The following is a 20,637-nucleotide window of genomic DNA, read 5'->3' as shown; positions in this document are numbered from 1 at the left end:
CCTCCAGCAATCCAGCACAATGACCAAGCCGCGTGTGATTTACTGGTTCAGGACAGACCTCCGCCTGCACGACTCCCCCGCCCTTCAAGCGGCGCTGGATCTCGAGCCAGACGTCCTTTGGCCAATCTGGACATGGGATCCTCATTATGTGTACAAGGCCAGAGTGGGAGTCAATCGGTTCCAGTTTCTGTACCCCCCCCCTCTGGATAGCATCATGAGGCCCCGGTGACTGACATCGCGTGTAACAAACAGGCTGGACTGTCAGAATGACCTCTCGCAGTCCATCACGAAGCTGAACAAAAAGTCCAAGCTCTTCGTCCTGCGAGAAGGACCCCAAACGCTCTTTCCCAAGCTCTTCAAAGCCTGGAAGCCCACCCATCTGGTGTTTGAAAGGGACACGGACACATACGCCCGTACGCGAGACGAGGCCGTCGTCAAAGCAGCCAAAGCAGCCGGCGTCGAGGTCATCACCCGCTCCGGCCGCACCCTCTGGGACAGCGACGAAATCGTGGCTCACCACGACGGAAAGCCCACCATGTCCATCGCCGCGCTGCAGGCTGCCGGGAAGAAGATTGGTCCCGTCGCGAAGCCCATCCCAGCGCCTGAGAGTCTGCCCGATCCGGGAGACATGCCCGTGGATTTCGAGCAGCATCGTCCGGAGACGAAGCCCGACATCAATGAGGGCCACAAGTCAAGGGAAGACACGGCGTACAAGCACATTGCCGGCCCCCATGGCGACTTCGCCATCGAGACTCTCGAGGAGCTCGGCTTCGCGCCCGCCACGACGCCCATCCGCGGCGGCGAGACGCTGGCCTTGAAACGCCTCGAAGAGCTCATCAAGGACAAGACGTACGTCGCGACCTTCAAGAAGCCAAAGACCAGCCCCGCGCAGTTCGACCCGCCAGCGACGACGCTGCTCTCCCCCTTCTTCCACTTCGGCGCCCTCTCCGTGCGCCTCTTCTACCATCGCGTCCAGGAGATCGTCGACTCCTTCGGCCAGGGCGCCTCCTCGCCCCCCGAGAGCCTCATCGGCCAGGTCCTCTTCCGCGACATGTACTTCGCCGCCCAGGCCGCCCTCGGCGCGTCCTTTGCCCAGACGGCCACCAACCCCTACTGCCGCTTCATCCCCTGGCACCTCCCCTCCAAGCGCGATCCGCACACGGGCCTCACCACCGGCGACCATCATTCCGACAGCGACCAGGCTGAGACCTGGTTCCGCCGCTGGAAGGCCGGCACAACGGGCTTCCCCTGGATCGACGCCCTCATGCGCCAGCTCCGCCACGACGGCTGGATCCACCACCTCGGCCGCCACAGCGTCGCCTGCTTCCTCACCCGCGGCGGCTGCTACGTCGACTGGGAGCGCGGCGCCGAGGTCTTCGAGGAGCTCCTCGTCGACCACGAGCCCGCCTGCAACATCGGCAACTGGCAGTGGCTCTCCTGCGTCGCCTTCTTCGCTCAGTACTACCGCGTCTACAGCCCCGTCTCATTCGGCCAGAAATGGGATCGTGAAGGCGCTCTCATCCGCCGCTGGGTCCCCGAGCTGCGCAACGTAAAGGCAAAGTACATCTACGAGCCTTGGAAGATGCCGCTGCCCGACCAGAAGGCCGCCGGCGTCAGGATTACCGGCGATGGGCTCGAGGAGCAACCCGAGGAGGGCACTTATCCGAAGCCCATGTTTGACTTTTCGGAGCGCCGAGGCATATGCATCGGCGCCATGAAGAACGCATATGCCGTGGGACTCCATGGCAACGATGAAAAGGTGCTGGACGGCAGCTGGCGAACCCTGTTTCCGTCTCCTGACGAGGCCGAGGTCATGGGAGAGTACGAAAGCGACTTTGGTGAGAATGCGGATAACAATGAAGGCGGAGAAAACGGAGAGAAACAAGATGGAGAGTCAGCTGGGAACAAGCGTGTTGCAGAGACGAACGGTGTCAAATCCAAGTCAAAGAAGCAGAAGACAGACGGGTAGCCTGCCCTGAGAGTACATCTTGTAATTAAGGGACACTGGGAGACATCGGACAGGACATATTCATGAACCATCATTATCTTGTTAAACTTGTACATTTAGATGGGGCCAACTTCACCTACAATCCGTTACCTCCGCAGAAATACTTAGGCTTCACCTCTTAACATCTTCCAAAAAAAAAGGTCAGAATATGACTCTGTAACACTCGTCACTGGGCAACAGCTGCCACTGCCGTATCATCATCGGTGTATCGTGGCATTTGTGCCGTTATACGGCAAGACTTGGATGTTGCGGATAGGCATACGCATAATGTCCCAGTGATCCGAAATGTTCGGATTGCCGTAGGGACGCAGAGCGGCGAATCGCAAGCTATATCAGCAGGGTCAGATTACCCAAAACTTTCAACAGGTCAAACGCTTGGATGTTATCTCACGTATAATTGCCTGGCGCAATGTGGCTTCCGTTTGCCAGCTTGCCAAACCACCAATGCTTCGCATAGCCACGGGGAACTCTCAGCATCGGAAATGCAGCCGTTTGCTCCTTGTCCATGCGGCTTGGATCGTAGTACCAAAAGGTATCGGCATCTCGCATCGTGGCCGCCGCACCAACGTAGCCTGACACGCCAACAACGGGAGGATACTCCCAATGGGGCTCAGTCCAGTACGCAGTGTATATCTACAAGACGTGAATCAGTAAAGGTCGATCGCCAAGATCACAACAGAGAGGCAGTACTGACATCCCAGCGGAGGTGGAAGCATGGATAATCGAGGCGTGCAGACAACTCCATGAAGTCGAACCGGTTTCTGTCTGCATTGAACGACCAACTGCTTCATGGTTAGATGCGATCAAGGATGCCGACCCGAGCTCACTCACGTCCAGTTACTGCCCCAGTCTGTGATGAAGGGCTCTCCCAAGAACATGGTATCAAAAGCCTTCTCGGTATCGTATGCGGCCCCTATGAAGCGCAAGATCCATCAGTTCCACTGAGATGTCTCCCTCAATTTGATGTTTGGGTTTGAACATACCTCCATAGGGAATGGAGAGATCTTCACCGTTGCTCCCTCTGATCCAGACTTTTCCACCATACAGAGGGAGGTAATCGTCAGTGACGTTTGCAGGAAGTCCAAAGAAGAACCTATAGCATTATTAGCCAACTAGGGTGTACCGACTACTAAAAGACAGTATTACTCGACTTCTCGCGTCTCCCCTGGCGCCAGTGCAACATCCTCGGGCAACTTGACGGGCGGCACAATGTGCAATGGCTCCAGATTGTAGGCGGTTTTGATGCCATAGTGAGGATCCAAGATTTCCACTCCGGCTTGGGGTTCAATCTCAAAAGAGTATACCACTGTTCGGTTCCCTGTATTTGTGATGTTGGCAGTCCATCTCGGTCGAAATTGTATGGAATCCGACAGAGAAAAAGGCTCGAAAGACAGCTGAGTGGTGTAGTCGAGGACCTTGAGAGCATTCACCAAGCCGGTCCCAACTTGAAAGGGAGGGGCCCTGAAGTCAAAGTTGAGGTCGTCAGCAGCCCATCCAAGACTGACTCCGCTGGAAACAATGCGGTTGGCAAGCATTTTTGCGAATCCGGGCCCGTGAAATTCCCGACCGCCGTGCTTGGAGATGTAAAGCGCAGCAATGCCTGCAATATATGGTGCTGCCATGGACGTTCCACTCATCAAGTCGTAGTCATTGTCCAGCACGGTGCTGATGATGTCAAAGCCTGGGGCACCAATATCAGGTTTGAGAAGCAACTCATTGGTAGGTCCCCACGACGTGAATATAGCGGGTATGGGTGCCGCGGTGGGATCAGACGTGCTGATGTTCGGATCCCCCGTGACGTTGATGGCAGCTATAGATAAGACATTGTGGCCGTTGGCACCGCTGCTTGAGTAGAATGGCCCAGTATTGCCTTCATTGCCGGCTGAGATGGTAACAACAATGCCCTTGTCGGCAATTCTGCTCGCAACCAAAGCCCAGGGGTCATCGGCAAATCCGTCAGGTCTACCAATGCTGGCCGTAATGACATCGGCCTATTGAGGCATGTTAGGCTAAGAACGTATGGGCGAGATCAAGAATGCTTACCCCGGCGCCATATGCATCGCAAAATGCCTGAATGAGCACGTCCTCGTCGGTGTCCCAGGGGTCCTGGATTTTGTCAACAAGCTATGGTTCCCTACTTGTATCACGTTGGCCTTACATCTGCAAACACCTTGAACGAGAGAAGTCGAGCGTCAGGAGCAACTCCAATCAGCCTTTGACGAATCAGTGCTGAATAAGACAATAGATATAAGCTTGGCACACTACCATTCATTCTCCGCAGCAATGATTCCAGCCACGTGAGTTCCGTGGCCATGGAAGTCCATCGGATCCTGATCCGGGTCCTTCGGAAATCGCTTCTCATTGTGAGAGTTCCCTTCGATTTGAAGTAAGCTGTCCTGCCATGACTTATACCGGTGGCTGGAGGCTGGACTTACAATCGGTACCGACGAGATCATAGCCTCCGGCAATCTTGCAGCCCGGGCCAAAGCAGCCGCCAAGCTGCAGAGGAAATTCAGCTTCAAGTGCCTGATATAACATGAAGAAAGGCCACTGACCGCTTGGTGTGTATAGTCAATGCCAGTATCGATGATGGCAATAGTTGCACCTCTGCCGCGTACGCCTTGAGCATGGAGCTGGTCGACTCCGGTCCACTGATGCACAGAGTAATTTTGGCTCTTGACGTCTAAAGAAGCCTTTACTCGTCGAATAGGAGACGCCATCGGGACAGTCTTCATGGGCCAAACATTGGCCACGCCGTGGACTTTGCTGAGCGTGTCGACGTTGTCAATGTCCGTCTCGACAACCACTCCATTGAAAATGTCACTGCAGTCGAATTGCCTGAAGTAAGTGCTGTTGGCCGAAGCCGGCGAAGCAAACTGGCGAGCCATATAGCCAATGCTGCTCTGTATAACAAGGTTAGTCAGTGACAGCAATTGGTGTCCAAGCATCTCAATGACATACCCTCTCAACCTCGATTATATACCTGTTCGTTGCAGCGTTGACATTCTTCGCAGGTGTACCTGTTCCCCTTTGCTGTCCAGGCTTCAGCGAAAGGACGCCCGTGACGAGAAGGCCGAAGCTCCAGAGGATGGAAGCCCGCATCGTGAATTGAGCACTCAGCCGAATTGGAGCCTATAAGATGGAGAGTCGGTGCAGAACTGTCACCTCAGGGGTTCAAAAGAGTTGTATAATGGGGACGAGATCCAACGTTCTGCCACACACGACCTCGGAACGTCTGATCTGGTCTCCTCAAGAGCGTCGAGTGAGCTCACAGTCCAAAGGGGTCACAAGAGCGATGCGAGAGCACACAAGACACACATTCAGCGTCCCCGCAGTTCCTTTTCAACCTCTCCCGATAAGCGATCTCGGCATCTCGAATATAAGCATGAGCGACAAACTTTCGATTAGTCGAGGCGGCTCGGGAACTGTGATCTCGTCCTTCCTCACGGGTAACGACATGCTGGTCGTTTTGCAGAATGCGCTTGTGTGAAGTAGAGAATGTTGTTATCTTAGCGATGGAAGTCCGGATGGAAAGATGCCGAGTTCGAAGGGTAGGCACATTGCAACAACTGCACTTTCCCGCAGCGAAGTGATGGAGCGATCACGTCACATAAGGCACCTGCCCAGGAGCACTTGCCAATGCCTAACGTATAGTACCTTACCTTTCAGAAAGACATCACGAGTGTGAACCGCTCTTTCCTCGCCGCAGATCTGAAACGCGGATACCTGATCACCGCAGCTGATAAGTGATAACGGATACTAACGGCAAGATACAGATGCGGCCTTCCGTCTGCCGAGACATTCTGAAGGAGCGTTACCGCTCACGAAGCAGACGGGAGGCAGAGCACAAGGAGGACTCGCTGTCATACACGATGCTGCCGTCGAATCCGAGTCGCACACCGGATAGTCGAGCTGCTGGAGCCGTACGAACAACGAGCAGATAGTAGGCAGAGGCCGAGCCAGCGTCGACTATCAGGGATAATCGAATGGCCACGATACATCGCGTGAGTTCGGGTTGATGTCTCTTGTCTCATTCCACACTGGATCTTGACTTTCTCAGGTCTCAACTCCAACAGGCAGCGCAGAGCTCTACCTAGCTTCGTGCCGCAAATCAGCTCCATTTCTCTACCTCCAAGGCTACCACAGTCATCCCAGCTATGGCATAGATCTTACATACAACGCAAAAGGGGACGAGCAATGCGACGCGACCTGAACAAGCTCTGAGTTAACATGAAAATTAAAGCTTCGAACTATTGCTGTGACTCCACAACCGTGCGCCATTCAGAGTGTGCCTGTGCCACGGAAAAGTGGTGCTTTCAAGACGCCCGAATGGTTGGGAGATGAGGATCGTTGGAGCATCTGTGCTCGGGAGCTTCCGACGAGGCGGCGACGGTTCCCTGGATGGCATCGAAAGGACCAATGCTGAGGGAGGAAACGTCGTTGCAGCAAACACAAGGCCTTCAGTCTCATACCCAAGTGGCTTCCCCTTATCAGGCGCAAAGCGGCTCCGCGCAGCAACAATGCCATTGTGTCATTGCTATGGTTATCGGCATCAGCACTCCGTGCTGTCAGGCCCTTCATCTGAAGCATGAAGCCGCTACGGGGACAGGGGCAGAGTGAGGTCCCTAGCCCCCCAAAACCGTCAAGATCGCGCCTCGCTTCTGGAAGGAATCCACGTGGGAGCTGGTGCTAGGAACCCATGCATGTCACCAGCGAGACCTGACTTGCCCGCGACCCGGAAAGGGGAGATTGAGCTGGACGTCGCAAATCGAGGCCTCCCCAGGAAACGAGCGTAAGTATCCGCGGCCGTTCATCTTTTCGATCGCGGCTATTTACTGAGGAGAAGATTTTGGGAGTTTGAAGAGAAGGACCCAGGAAAATTATAAATTTGCGCCATTACAGCACTACGAAGTATGAGGCGCCCGCCATGCAGCTGCAAGGCGCTACCGCAAGTAGCACGATCAGCTATCAGGTACGAGTACTTGCGCTTGTACGAGAGAGCGAAAGTGAACCTCTGGACGAGGCAGGGTTGTGGGAATACGAGTACGGCTTCGTGCCGCTCGCGGCTGGGCTGTGGTGATTTCCATACAGTAGCTCTGAGAGTTGACTGTGTGAATTTTCAGATGCTGCGTCTCGGTACGTGCGGATATTCAGGTTGCTCCGTACCTGGTCAGTGATGATGGTGTTAAGCAGACTGTTGCCAGTGAAGAGACAGCGTCGAGATGGAGAGCAGTCAACGTGCAACTACTATCGATCGATGACAGCGGAAGCACAACCAAATCCCATTTGTCGAGCGCCGGTGCGGCCAATTTCGACGGCTTGTCTGCCAATATCGCTTAATAACGCTGCTGGTCTCAAGACACTTTGCCCGATCCTGGCCAGGACTGAGGTATCGGAGCCAGCCATTATTGGCGTATCCACCTCCAAAGGACAGACTCCAATCACCCACAACGGCGCGATGTGGCCGCGGCACTCGGGCCATGATGGAGCCCCTGCGCTAGAGAGCCCGCAGTACGGAGCAAGGAGTTTCACCAGAGGAAGGGAGGAGACAGAGGCAAACGAGAGCCGGAGACACACAGGGAGAGGCCTTATCGGAGTTTCAGGGCATCGTGTTGGACGGAGCACCAGGTACTGTGCATTTCCAGCTTCATCTTACCGACCTACCTACAGTAGGTACTGGAGGCACCAAAATTACTGACACGATATACCTTGCTATTGTCGAGATGCCGACCATTGACTGGAAATGCAGTCGTATCACCCATCCACAGCAGCCGGCATCTCTGGACGCCTTTTTCTCTACATTCGCCTCCTCCTTCTCCTGACGCTCCAGCACTTGGCACTATTCGCTCAAGCGCCCACATCGTACGGCGTTCATCCGCCTAGTCCTGCATCAAGGTGCATGCCCTCGGCCTTGTTCCCCCAAGGCACATATGCTAGCCAGGCCAAAAGCTCCAGCAAATGGACGCCTTCTCACGGCGACGTGGGATCCCCTGCGGCTCATTCAGGCCGCTGGAGACGATGTGCCTTAGCGCTGCTGGCGCCGGGTACCAATACCTGCTTACTGTCTGCCAACCGCTCGCGCTGCCCATTGCCCCAGCGGTCTTGGTCCGTACCTGATACCGCTTGCTGCTTGATGGGCCCCTGGCCCCCGGCCTTGTGGTGGCGTTCCGTTGCAGCGTTGCCATGCGTCTCTGGGTCTGCTGGGTACCAAGTACGCGTGCTCGCACAGGTCAGGAACAGGCCCGGAGTAGCGGTACTTTGTTCAAGCACCAGGGCCTCTCGATAAAGCACTCCTTCGGTACGGGCGTCGTCCACCACCAGAAGTCATATCCGCTTATAAACTTCGTACCCCATACATACCTCGTACCTGCTGATCCATATACTCTGGGGCCTTCCCCCCCGGCCCGCCTGTTCCAGGATCTTTGCAAAAGACCTTCCTCTCTCCTCCTCTTCTCTGCAGTTCAACTTAAGAACTTCTTCTCTTCCCATCTCTTTTTTCCTCTCTATTCCTCTTCCAGCAAAAGCCCCCTGTAGCTGCAGCTGCCCAACCTCTTGTCACTCTTTCTATTTCGCTTCTACCTCCCACGTTGTTTCCGACGGTACTAATACACAGGCAATTCCCAGTCGAGTCCCCTGCCGGACGTACCATTTCCCTCTTTTTCCATCTTACCTTGAGGCCGCTTCTGCTTTGACGTCCCTCCTCCTACCAACATCACCTGATTCTCTCACGCACGATTTCTTGTATCCGGAAACAATTGGAAATACCATTTCTGGAGAGCTTCCATCTGACGAACTCCAACGCCGCCTTCTTACATCTACACCAAAACGAAACGAGCAACAAGAGACAACGCATTAAGAACGAGATACGCCTCGGCTGCCAACAGCAAACCACCGCCAACAAACATCCGTTCCTCCTCTCGGTTACATACCTCGTGACGCAAACATGGGCCAGAGTCTCTTTGAGCGCATCCAGGCCAAGCTGGAGCTCTTCCGCCTTGAGCAACGCTACACCCGTCGCCGTAACCGTCGATCCACCTTCGTGTCCAATGCCGTCTACGTCGACGGCGAGTATGTCTACCAAACCCCCAACAGCACTGGCTCCTCGGCAGAGTCCAGCGCATCTCGCAACGACGCACTGCATGGGGACCGCGCCTCGCCTATCCCTCGGACTCCCTCGTACTCCACGACACCTGAGCCTCAGACTCCCACCATGGAGACCCTGCCAGAGCGCAAGAAGCTGAACCGCTTCAGCTCAATGCCCGGCTTTGGAGGACCTCGAGTAGACCAGCAGAGGACAGTCCAGCGCCGAACCAGCATGATACGGTAGAGTGCCTCCGAACAGCCATACAAGAATAAAAACGGAAAGAAAAAAAAAGCCTATTTGGTTCATTTTGGATGGTGTACGGTTTGGATTACAAGACGACGAGAAAGCGGATGATACCATATCGGGGAGCTCTTGGTTACGACCTACCACGGCAACCCGACATACATGTACGGAACTACACCGCGCGTCGTTCTCACGACTATCATTTGTATCTCTCCAAAGGAGCATACTCTTGTCTCACGCTCGTTCTCTTCCCGAGGCACTTTTGCTGCTTCACCCTGGCGGTTCTGGGGATCTAACCACGGGCGTGCCTGTCTGTCTGGAAAGATGTCCTGGGCGCCACTTCATTGCCACGTTTGAGCATCTTCTATTTTCCTTACACATTTTATCTACTCGTTTTAGTTTACGCAGCTGGGCGCAGCACATGTCATGCCTGCTATGACTCTTTGGGTTGAACATATTTCCTCAATACAGTCTTGTACATAGATGCCGGAATCATGAGATGATTTTACTTATTCAAGAACGCTGGTTTCCCTGCCTGACTGTGGCAGAGTAATTTTTGCCCTCGATGAAACCCCCTCTTTCTTGGAAACCCGCAACGGCTCTTCCGGGCATGCAAAAGGTGCGCATGTTCACATGATGGGCCGTTTTCTGTGCGAATGTTTTATTTCTAATCCGAATGTTCCGTGCCCCAGAATCTCCGTATAAGTCAGATCTATTACTGGACATTCACTCCCCCCTCCCCTCTTGCGATCATTACTCGTAAGACGATGGATGGCAAAAAAAAAGCAGCAAAATCATCGCCAGCGTCTTCTTGCCCATTCAATTGGTCCGATAACTGAGGACTTACTGTACGCCTGCGTCATGCGCGTTACGTATGTGCCGCTGCCCACCTCGTGCGTTGCCATGACATGGAGAGCGCGTAGCCGCCCAGCGCCATTTCAAGCCATCTTACACCGAAAAATGCCATGGGGATCCAATGGGATGCGGTGTTTAACAGGACGCCTCGGAAACCGAGAATTGGTTGTTGTCTTCTGTGTGCCTTGTTTGGACGCCACGGATCCAGGCCCTCACACATGGGGCACTTCTTGCACTTTGGCTCATTAGTGGATGTAAGAGAGGAATATAGGAGATGGAAGAAGATGGAAGGGGGGGGGGGGGGCTGGGGCTTCTGTCGGACGATGTTCCGATTTAGCCGCCGTTGAATGTTTGGGACATGCAGAATGATTTTGGATTGAGAACGTTGGGGTGTGAGAGGCCGTGTTTTGGGGAGGGGGAGGTTGGGAGGGGATGATTGGACTTTTTTATGCTGCGTGAGGGTGAGACTGGCATAAGGTAGAAGAAAATGTTGAGCTGTGAGTTTTGACAGAAAAAAAAAAAAAGAAATGGCAAAAAAAGATGGTGCCCCTGCCAGGAATCGAACCTGGATCTACAGTGAATCGTGTGATCCACAAACTGTTGTACTGACCGTTATACTACAGAAGCTGTTATTGGATGATGGGAGATTAGGCAAACTATTGCACTACATAAGGGATAATGTTAGAACAAAAACCTGATACCTGAACGTTTGTTCTGTGAAGCTGAGTGTAGGGTATTCGGGATATCGTAGCGGGCATTTGCCCAACAACAATCAAATAAGAATCCAGTAATTCTAATGTTCATGATGTTTTTTCCATCGTTCTTCATCAACCTCATGCTGGCTTGATGAGAAATAACGCTTCAGTGGATCTGGACATCGTCTCGTTCGGATCTCAGGAAGTCTAACCAACACCATCAATCGAAGACAGAAAAGCTCGATTCGGCACTGATTGTATATACACTCTGTATTCCACCCACTTTGTAAGACAACTCGCCTTCACACCACATTATGAACAAGGGCAAAGGCAGAAACAAAAACCCAAAGATGGCTCCATTCCCCAGAATCAGGTATATACGCCACCTACTATATGTCACTAAAAAGATAAGACAACAAGCAGAGTAAGACAACGCTCGACAGTAGAGGCTGCATGAGAAGCCATGCAAGGGGAAGGATCAATTGGTTGACTGTCTCGCTCGCTGTAAATGCGTCTTCAGGCCAAGGGGCAACATCTATGCAAACACAGATGCGCTCCTCCTCTGCCAGCTGTGAAAACAACTCCCAACGCCATACAATGCTCGTGCGGCCGCTCTGTTCAGGCAGTCGCCTCTTTCTGGTATCCAAATGCATGATGATACATGCACACACTTTATACGAAAAAAAAAAAAAAAACGCCGTCCATGACTCTTATGCCTCCGCCGCCAGTCCCTCGTATGCGCGGTCTACGGTTCGCCCGCCCATGCCGGGAATCGTCCGCAGCTGGGAGAGCTTCTCAATGTCGCCGCCGCCTTCGGAGCTCGCATGCTCCAGATAGTTTACCAGGTCTTGCGCCTTCTTTACGCCAAACCCCACGAGCCCCCGAATCTGGGTCGCATCTCGTGAGTTGACCACGTCGAGAAGTCGCTGCGTGCGCGGCGTGTTGTCATCGTCGTCCTCCGCAAGGATCGTCTGGGGAGCTCTCCTAGCCTTGAGCTTGGTCGCCTTAATCTTGGGCGTAGGGGCCTCGCATTCTTCCTCGCAATCCGCCTCGGCATCATCGGCGTCCACGTCGCTGACGGTCTTGCGTCTTGGCTTACGTTCCCTCTTTCTCTCCTTCCTCTCGGGGGATGTGCCCCCTGACGCTTCCAACCGTGCCTTCAAGCGCTCAATCTTGCCCAAAAGCTTTGGTTGGTTCGGAAAATATGGCAGAGCCATCTCGTAGGCTTTGAGGGCGGCAAAAGGATCCCCTCGCTCCTTGTGATGCCGTGCTGCCAGCAGATGCCGCAGGCCCTCGGACTTGGCGTCCTCCCTCCATTCTTCGTTTTCAATGCGTCGCTCCAACGCTTCTAGCCGTCGTTGGACTGCATCACTAGCCTCGGGGGAAGACTGGGTCCGCCGAATCGATTCCTCTGCTGCTTCTCTTGCTGCTAGTATCTCGCTGACTTTCTTCTCCACCAAGGCTTCAATCTCTGCCGCTGTCACGGTAATGGCATTCTGCGATGCTATCGGGATCAGTGAGTTCCGTGACGACTTCGTAGCCTCTGATGGTTGCGATGGCTGTGGGAGTTGTGTTGCTTGCGGCAGTGAAGTCCGATACGTCTTCGTGGCGTCTGATGGCCGTGAAGATTGTGTTACTTGCGGCTGCGAAGCAGACTGCTGGTGAAGGATTGGCCGAGCAAGCTTGCTGGGTCGAGAAGCAGTCTCGTGATGGTCGGATGATCGCTTCAGCGAAGAGCGCCGGGTCTGAGAGGAGGAGCGAGGCTGGCCGGCTCCTATAGAAGGACGCGCAATAGCCGACGCCTTGGCCTTGTCGGTGTATACGCTGAACGCCTTGACGGGCTTGGCCGCGTCGGTTGCCTTTGCCGCAGCGTTTCCGCTGGCGGCAATGTGAGTATTCACGGCATTGGCCAGAGGCTTCAACGGCTGCCGCTGAGTAGCTTGTGCCGAGTTTGCTCTGGGGACTTGCTTGAACACAACCTCATTCTCAATCTCGCGGACCTCGATGCGCTTGGCTCGAGAGCTGACGTTCAGACTGCTGAGAGTGTCGAGGTGATAGTTGCGCAGCGGCGACAAGTTGAGAATCATGACGGTGATGCCGTTGTTTTGGCCTAGAGATAGGATTCGAGTCATCTTGGACTCTCGGTACGGTATTCTCTTGGCGCCCTGGGAAATGGCGTCGATGCACTGACTGAGCACAAACAGGCTCTTGTTGATGGCCGCCGACTCCACCATCCGCTCCTTGCCGTTGTCTGTCCGGCGGTTGTCCTCGGAGCCGGCCAGATCGATGGCGGAAGCCGTGCTTTCGCGAACCATGTTACCGGTTGTCTGCGTTAGCTTGACCCGCAAGATGGCGTGGCTTCGACTGCTGTGAGCGTTGAGCTTGGTGGCCGCCGTTACGCGGTTGTTGTTGGCCTCGATGTACAGCTTTTCAAAGTCCTTGAGGTCCTCGCAAGCCCGCTCCGTCAAGCCCACGACAACAGTCTTGCCGTTGGCCTCTGCTCGGAGAGGCAGCCCCGTAGGCGTCCGCTTCTCGGGAGGCTCCATCAGGTCGTACACCTTGTCGTTGTAGATCTCGTAGTAGGACAGCGCCACGTCCACCGTCGTTTCTCCGTCCGTCTCCTTCATAATCTTCTTTCCTCTGCGGAAGATGCCGCTCAGCAATCGCGGAATCACGCCTCGTTCAGCCAGCTTCATGCCTCCTCGCATCGTGTGCGTCTTTCCCGTGCCGGTGACTCCATATGCAAAGATGGTAACGTCGAGGCCCTGAAACAGTGACTTGATATGCGGTGCCACTGCTCAGGTTAACACAGCTAGTCCCGTAAGACGCGTTAGGTGCGGAGAATGGCGGAGAAGAAGAAGCAAAGATGGAGGAAAAAAGAAGAAGCTGTTTCCCACCTTCAGAAGTAAACAAGGTCTCCTGCGTAGTCTCGGAGCCGTAGACGCCATTGAATGTGAAGGAAAACTCTTCGGCCTCGTTGCGAGGATTCGGGATCTTGACGATGGTTGGCGGCTTGTCGGGCTCGACGCTGTCGGTGCGGACGATGATGTCCTTCTCTAGCTCCTGGGCTAGAAGGGGCCGCAGCCTGGCGACGACGCGAACCGACATTGGAGGTCAATTGAGGATCAGGGCGAAGACGAGCGAGAGGCAGCAGCTGCCGTCGGCTGGCGATGGGAATTCGGGGCTCCTAGGCCTGCTTAGTGAGCATCCGGTCGAAGTTCGTCCTCGGAGCGTGAGATTGGATGTTAATTAATCGATATTGGGCGTGCTGTCTCACGGGGCTGGGCTGGACTGGGCTGGGCTGGGGGGGAGGCGCAAGGGTTGGTTCGAGAGGTACGGAGTACGGAGCACGGGGAGGACGGCGTCGGTTCATGCAGGGGCTTGAGGGGGGAACCTCCAACAAGTTTGTGCCTTGAGCGTCCAAAACTAGATATGACGTTGGCCCGGCAACGGCACGTGCAGCCAGCAAAAGCCGGGAAAGGCCGCAAAAGAGCCTTGACGCAACAGGTAGCGAGAATTGCCGGGAATTTAGCGTCCAGACGGAAACTTCAAGCTCACACTGCAGAGAAGCTCTTGGGACAAGGCTCGCGAGAGCTCGACAATCCGGCGCAATGACGGGCCCTTCGCCGCTGCTTCGGACGGCGCGTGTGCTGCGCAGCCAGAGACGGGCGCAGTTTGTCTGCTGGCAATGCCGCGGCATCCAGATCAGCGCAACGCCCAGCACGACCGCCGGAGCGGGAGATGCTTTTGGCGCAATCGACAGCCTGAGGGACACGGCTGGTAGGAGCATCTCACAGTAACCACGATGACTTGTTTGAGGCTGACAGGCTGTGGATGGATGGACAGACGCCCGATTCGAAGTCATTGGCTCGCCGTATTCGCTGCTCTCGGTCTCACTATCCGCATCACAGCGGCTTTATACACGGCGTGGGACGCTGGTCGCCGTGGCGGGGAACCCAGACAATGTGAGAGGAGGCCGATGATGCGACTGCGGCGATGGACCTGGAATATTAATGTGTGGTGGCTTTGCAGGCACAATCGACTCTATCACTACTCAATCCCCTCCCACGGGCGCCATTGGGCGTCCCCTTCATCTACCAGCGCATCTCCGCCACCTCGCCGATTACGGCGCTCATCTCGACCAAATCCCCCACGACGACGTTTACGATCCTGCACCTGGATGGCACGACCGACTGGATGGTGACCCAGCGCAATGCTCTGCTGGCTTGGACGGGCCATACACTGTCCCTCTCGTCGCGGATTCAGAGAAGGCTCTCAACGGCGCATTGGGGCAGCACGTTCGTCACCGGCCGTGGCTTGGTGGCTCTATCAGCGCCTGGGCAGATTTACCAGCTGCACCTCTCCGAGGGCGAGGACTTTGTCGCCCACCCCGGCAGCGTCGTTGCCTACTCTGTGACGAAGCACCAGCCTTTACCGTTCCGGTTCAAGAGCACCAGTCTACGACTTCAGATCCCGTCGCTCACGTCCTGGATCCCCGAACCAGAGTTCATGAAGAAGGTCCGCGATTCGCAAGTCTACAAATACCTTGCTCGCACTCTCTACAGCCTCCGGACAATGACTCGCCGGACCATCTGGGGTGATCGACTGTTCCTACATTTCAAGGGCCCGAGCACCATTATCATGTCCAGCCGAGGCGTGCGCGTTGTCGATAGCCTCACCAACGAGCAGGTTAACGAAATCGCCGACGCACAAGCTGGTACGCTGGCGTCCGCTCTGGAGTTGGCCAATAAGCCGCATGATGCACAGCCCGTGCAAGCTGATGATGTCGCGCCCGGGATTGTCGTGGAACCGACGAACAAGGATGGAAAAGTAACGTTTGAAGACAAGAAGAACTTGAAAGAATTCATTCAATGATGGAAACCAGGATGAACCGAAAAGGAAGGATGGCGGATAGAGAAAAATAAAATGCTTGCGGATCAAGCATGCGTGATGTACATTACCCGAAACTACGAAGTTGCGCGGCTCATGACTCCTCGCACAACTTACACTAAAATCTTGGCTGCGGGAAGCGGCTAGCATTCGATTCTCTCTGATGGGCTTTCCAGGGGTTGAGACTGCGGACCTTATTGCGATCCATGCATTTGTGAGACAGTTGGTCCGACGACGGGCTTGCTCTGGCCGTGAAGCCGAATGGCGATGAGCACAGACGGCAGAGGAGAACAAGGACTGGAGAGGACTGAAGTAAAATCGCGGCGGATGTTCTTCTCAAGCTTACCTGCCATCATGCACTCCGATGGTATGTATATAGATGAAACGATGACCCAAGGAGGAGAGCTCTGAGGAGTAGCAATGTCCAAGCGTTGTCTCTCATCCATCACTACCACGGCCTTGATAAAGCCGTTGAACAACCACCGCTGCTCCCGAGTCCGTGCCCGTCGAGAACCATCACATCGTTTCCTCGCCTTCATTTGATCCGTGCCATCAGCTCGCGGCATCATGGGGGACTAACAGGGCAGCAGCCTTTGCTATTGTAGCCGAACGACCCGCGTATTGTCGACGCAGGGTACTTTATCTTTTCTTCTTTCCTTTTTCTATCTCTAAACCGTTTTTTCCGATGTTGTTGGACGCCAGCTGGACTAACGCGGGAATTGTGGTTATACAATGCCTTGGACGGATAGGACGGACAACGCAAAACGTTCGGGTGATGGTTGGAGGAGGAAGAGACAACGACTACATCGGACGATGCCATACGCCAACTCAGGAACGGGTGAGAATCCAGGGGGTTTTTGCGGTTGTGGCTCAGTGGTGTGCCTGGGAGTAGAATCGACGGATCTTGGCGGTTCGTCTCATCGAGTGTTGACGGAGGAGGCAATGTGCCGAACTTGGTCTGTGTTGGTGATGGGGTATCATACAACATCGCCGAGTGTTGATATACCGCCTGACGGAATCGATCCGTAGCTGGCTTGTATTTGATTCTAGTATATGCCATTGAGCCTGCTCCATTCGGTCTTGTCCCCCCTTTTGCCTCTGCGGAGAGAGAGCATAGAAGAGCACATCAGTCCTTTGGCCTCACCACCACATGACCATGACAACCATCTCCAAGCACACAATGACATCCTCCATCTCCTCGGCCACCACTGCCGTAGAAAACGACTTTTTCGACTCCAAAGAAGACCTCGTCTTCTACGCCGTCGAAAGCGAAACCTCGTCAGAAACAGCATCAACAGACAAGATCGTCTCGCTGCGGAACATCGACGTCGAAGCCGGCGGCGACAAGGCTCTTCCCCCTGCTTCCGCGGACGACTACCCCGATGGCGGACTGGAGGCCTGGCTCGCTGTTCTGGGAGGCTGGTGTGCCATGTTTTGCACTTTTGGCATGATTAACTGCGTGGGCGTGTTTGAGCAGTATTACGTGAATGGGCCGTTGAAGCAGTATGATGAGTCTGCCGTGAGCTGGGTTCTCTCGGTGCTCGTCTTTTTGATGATCTTTTGCGGGTCGATTGTGAGTTACGCATGATCTCAAGTCTTGGGACCCGGGCGTGTGAATATGTGTACCAAGGTGCTAATACATGGCTGTCCAGTTTGGCCTGTTATACGACAACTACGGACCGCGCTGGATCCTCATCGGAGGCTCCATCACCTACATCCTCGGCCTGATGATGATCTCCCTCTCCACGGAATACTACCAATTCTTCCTCGCCCAGTCCATCCTATCGTCCGTCGGCTCCAGCGCCGTCTTCAACGCCTGCATGTCCTCCATTGTCAGCTGGTTCTCCAAAAACCGCGCCGCCGCGTACGGCATCATGACCTCGGGCTCCTCCATCGCAGGCGTCGTCCTGCCCATCATGATGAACAAGCTGATCCTCAAGATTGGGTTCCCCTGGATGATGCGCACCGTGGCCTTCATCTTCACCGTGCTGCTGGCCATCTCGTGTCTGACGGTCAAGTCGAAGCTGCCACCGCGTCCGCGGACATTCGTGCTAAGGGAGTATGTGGACAATCTCAAGGACTTTCGGCTGCTTGCTACCGCCGTCGCGGCCTTCTTCTTCGTCATGGGCATGTTTCTGCCGTTCAACTACGTGATCCTCCAGGCCCAGCAGGCAGGCTTCTCGCCGGCCCTGGTGCCGTACCTGCTGCCCATCCTCAACGCCGCAGGGACCCTGGGGCGGATCCTGCCGGGCGTTGCGGCGGACAAGATTGGTAGGTTCAACGTCGTGGTCGTCATCACGTTCTTGTCCTCCCTCTTCTGTCTTGCCGTCTGGGTCCCCGTGAAGAACATGGCGGGCATCATAGCTTTCGTCGCCATGTTCGGCTTCTCTTCCGGAGGCGTCATATCCCTCGGGCCGACGCTGGTTGCCCAGATCTCGGACATGAGCCAGATTGGCACCCGAGTTGGGACGGTGTTTGCGCTGCAGTCGTTTGGGGCGCTGGTAGGGAGTCCGATTGGCGGCGCCATTGTGGCTGCTCAACGGGGTGAGTATGTGGGCTTGCAGGTGTTTTGTGGTTGTGCCATGATGATGGGATGTTTGACGTTTTTGCTGGCGAGAGCAACGCAGGTTGGTTTCAGATGGGCCAAGGTGTGATGTGTTCGCCTGCAGGCCATGATTATGATTCGGCATTGCATTCCTCCTGCTAGTTGCAAGGTTGAAATTTCTACACACGAGGCGTTGGAAGCGATTTGTTTCACTCTGAGGATTCACGACTGGATTAATCAATGAACATGTTGGAGCGTACTGTTTGGGCTCGTATATGAACCTGGACCTCGTCCATGAGTGACGGTATAGCGAGGTTGGGCCTGCTTTATACCGTAGAGCAGACGTATGCCTGTTCGATGTCATCTCAATGTATCTCCCTGATCGAACCTCGTTCTCATGTCGCAAACTTGCCCTGTGATCCAGCTTTTCTGCATTTCTGTTCGATCAGGGTATCCCAACGCTGCTGCTGCTGCAGGGCCTTCTTCAGGTAGTAGATTCTGAATCTGGACGCCTTGCGATCCATCTCTGAGCATGATTGTTGCCATCTCTCGTCCCTTGAGAGGGATGGAACCCATGATACATTTAGCTCAGAGGTCCAGGCAGATGACCTAAGAAAGGACTTACCTTATACTGAGGTCCAGAAGGACCAAAGCCCAGTTGTCAAGATTGTTCATACCACCGGCGACCAACAAGTTCTGCGTCATTCGGAGAAATATTGAGCAAAAAAGAAAAGGGCTTTCCTACTGCAGACTTTATCTTCTGTTATGTCCCCGGTGAGCCAAGCGGGGAGTTTTTGCCTTTTACATCTCCCCGAGTGTCACCAGGCACCATCGTTATTGCCTCTTTTATATCTCTCCGATTCACGCAAACTCTACCGGTGCCTTTATGTGTTGAGACTCGTTTTAGTTGAGTCCTCATCGTCAACCTCACGTTGATGAACCTTCTTGTGTACCTACATGTCGGTACCATAGCTTCTTTAGTGGGCAGGCGGCAGCGGCCAGTTGCTCTTGCCGCCGTCTTCGCGGCAACTTTATTCTGCCTCCTCCCAGTATATAATCTATTCGCAGGCCTCTCTCATTCTCCCTCTTCAACTCTTTCTCTTCTCTCTTCGACGTTCAAAGCTTGAGTCGAACACGATTCTCTCCAGAGTTTCATACCAGGACGGCTCTTCTCCAAGCTACAAATCAATCGCTCTTGTCAAAACCGCAGATTAATCTCTCGCCTCCCGTCCCTCTCCAACGCAACAATGATTGCTGTCGAGCAAATCGGCAATTTCGCGATTCCGCTTCTGGCGCTTCTTTATCCTTTGCTGCCACCGTACGCAGCCCATCGTATGATCTCCGGGCTCGGAGGCTTGTGCCACGTCATCTACATGTTGAAGTTCTGCCAATGGTTCGCAGGGCAGCCCTTCCCGCACCCATCCCTCTGGAATGTGGTCCTGAATTGTTTTGTCGAGAGAATTGGCTCTCTCGGAGGAAAGACGCCTTCATTCCGCCATTTGCAGCCAGAAGATGCATGGAAGGATGCTTCCTTGCTGATCGGTGAATGCCTTCTCGGCTGGGGGCCATATTTCGTCCTTTTCATACCCTGCCTCTCGGGCCTCGACTCTGAATTGAGGGAGTTCAGCATTTGGTGCTCCATATTCTGCTTCGTTTCGTTTGCGCTTTCGATACCGACCTACTCTCGGATCTTCACCAGGCCGCTCGCGGTTGTCTTGTCACGCCTGGCCGCGCGTCGCGTCCGCTGGCTCTTTCGATTTTGGCAAGAGGATATTGAAGCCAACGCGGAGCTTCAAGGGGATCTTTCTATGATAGTTGCATCTGAATCGGAACGAGTTGACGAAAATGAGGAGAGCGATGTACCAAGGTTGATGATGGAGGAGAAAGGCAATCTGTTGTGAACTTTGGAGGAGAGCTCTCCGATTCTGCTAGAGAAATCATGCATCAAACATACACTGGTTCACCTTTGCTGTTCTCTGCGTCTGCTCTCTGAATTGACCATGACAATGTGGGCAATCGCAGGCAGAGCCACTGCCAGAAGAATGCAATACATAGGGATCCGTTTCTGTGGAACAAGACGGGCGATGGTGCAAATACATCAGGCTGATTGATGGCTGGGCGTGCATCGATGCTGCCGGGACGAGATGTGACATGTATGAGGTGAGTCTCTCTATGGCCTCAGTTGGCTTCGGTTCGTTTCCCCAGTTAACAGATACAATAGATGATATCACCGTGAAGCTGTGCGAGTACTTTATCTTGGAACATGTCACCAACGGGTGTTGACACAAAGACGTCCGTCTATACCTACCTAACCCAC

The 20,637-nt window shown here is 54.4% G+C and overlaps 9 protein-coding genes across 9 annotated transcripts; 7 read left to right on the top strand and 2 right to left on the bottom strand.

Annotated features, from left to right (window-relative positions):
* Positions 1-19: 19 nt before the first annotated feature.
* CCMA1212_000332 (Cryptochrome-2) lies at positions 20-1,969 on the top strand (the record flags this gene model as incomplete). The annotated part of the gene is made up of 2 exons (XM_073697804.1): positions 20-189; positions 253-1,969. 2 exons carry the CDS (start codon positions 20-22, stop codon positions 1,967-1,969), a joined length of 1,887 nt encoding a protein of 628 aa, XP_073562902.1.
* A 236-nt stretch (positions 1,970-2,205) lies between these two features.
* On the bottom strand, positions 2,206-5,110 carry CCMA1212_000331 (uncharacterized protein; the record flags this gene model as incomplete). The annotated part of the gene is made up of 12 exons (XM_073697803.1): positions 2,206-2,335; positions 2,400-2,641; positions 2,703-2,790; positions 2,840-2,921; positions 2,992-3,101; positions 3,155-3,999; positions 4,052-4,114; positions 4,167-4,221; positions 4,274-4,382; positions 4,444-4,507; positions 4,564-4,911; positions 4,970-5,110. The coding sequence occupies 12 exons, from the start codon at positions 5,108-5,110 to the stop codon at positions 2,206-2,208; spliced, it is 2,277 nt and encodes a 758-aa protein (XP_073562905.1).
* Positions 5,111-6,935: 1,825 nt separating this feature from the next.
* CCMA1212_000330 (uncharacterized protein) lies at positions 6,936-7,348 on the top strand (the record flags this gene model as incomplete). Its single annotated transcript, XM_073697802.1, has 2 exons — positions 6,936-7,051; positions 7,132-7,348. 2 exons carry the CDS (start codon positions 6,936-6,938, stop codon positions 7,346-7,348), a joined length of 333 nt encoding a protein of 110 aa, XP_073562904.1.
* Positions 7,349-8,951: 1,603 nt separating this feature from the next.
* Positions 8,952-9,335, top strand: CCMA1212_000329 (uncharacterized protein; the record flags this gene model as incomplete). The annotated part of the gene is made up of 1 exon (XM_073697801.1): positions 8,952-9,335. The coding sequence occupies one exon, from the start codon at positions 8,952-8,954 to the stop codon at positions 9,333-9,335; it is 384 nt and encodes a 127-aa protein (XP_073563986.1).
* Positions 9,336-9,497: 162 nt separating this feature from the next.
* CCMA1212_000328 (uncharacterized protein) lies at positions 9,498-9,692 on the top strand (the record flags this gene model as incomplete). Its single annotated transcript, XM_073697800.1, has 1 exon — positions 9,498-9,692. The coding sequence occupies one exon, from the start codon at positions 9,498-9,500 to the stop codon at positions 9,690-9,692; it is 195 nt and encodes a 64-aa protein (XP_073563627.1).
* A 1,903-nt stretch (positions 9,693-11,595) lies between these two features.
* Positions 11,596-13,993, bottom strand: CCMA1212_000326 (Kinesin-like protein; the record flags this gene model as incomplete). Its single annotated transcript, XM_073697799.1, has 2 exons — positions 11,596-13,679; positions 13,783-13,993. The coding sequence occupies 2 exons, from the start codon at positions 13,991-13,993 to the stop codon at positions 11,596-11,598; spliced, it is 2,295 nt and encodes a 764-aa protein (XP_073563521.1).
* A 503-nt stretch (positions 13,994-14,496) lies between these two features.
* Positions 14,497-15,760, top strand: CCMA1212_000325 (Altered inheritance of mitochondria protein 24; the record flags this gene model as incomplete). Its single annotated transcript, XM_073697798.1, has 3 exons — positions 14,497-14,665; positions 14,732-14,850; positions 14,918-15,760. 3 exons carry the CDS (start codon positions 14,497-14,499, stop codon positions 15,758-15,760), a joined length of 1,131 nt encoding a protein of 376 aa, XP_073563518.1.
* A 1,195-nt stretch (positions 15,761-16,955) lies between these two features.
* On the top strand, positions 16,956-18,429 carry CCMA1212_000324 (Riboflavin transporter MCH5; the record flags this gene model as incomplete). Its single annotated transcript, XM_073697797.1, has 2 exons — positions 16,956-17,348; positions 17,428-18,429. 2 exons carry the CDS (start codon positions 16,956-16,958, stop codon positions 18,427-18,429), a joined length of 1,395 nt encoding a protein of 464 aa, XP_073563519.1.
* Positions 18,430-19,567: 1,138 nt separating this feature from the next.
* On the top strand, positions 19,568-20,221 carry CCMA1212_000323 (uncharacterized protein; the record flags this gene model as incomplete). Its single annotated transcript, XM_073697796.1, has 1 exon — positions 19,568-20,221. One exon carries the CDS (start codon positions 19,568-19,570, stop codon positions 20,219-20,221), a length of 654 nt encoding a protein of 217 aa, XP_073563516.1.
* Positions 20,222-20,637: the final 416 nt, after the last annotated feature.

The sequence above is a fragment of the Trichoderma ghanense genome, assembly GCF_004382785.1.
Source record: "Trichoderma ghanense strain CCMA-1212 chromosome Unknown scaffold_0, whole genome shotgun sequence".
In the NCBI taxonomy this organism is placed as follows: domain Eukaryota; kingdom Fungi; phylum Ascomycota; class Sordariomycetes; order Hypocreales; family Hypocreaceae; genus Trichoderma; species Trichoderma ghanense.
The sequence above is the reverse complement of the archived record's forward strand: the minus strand, read 5'-3'. Positions and strand labels throughout refer to the sequence as shown.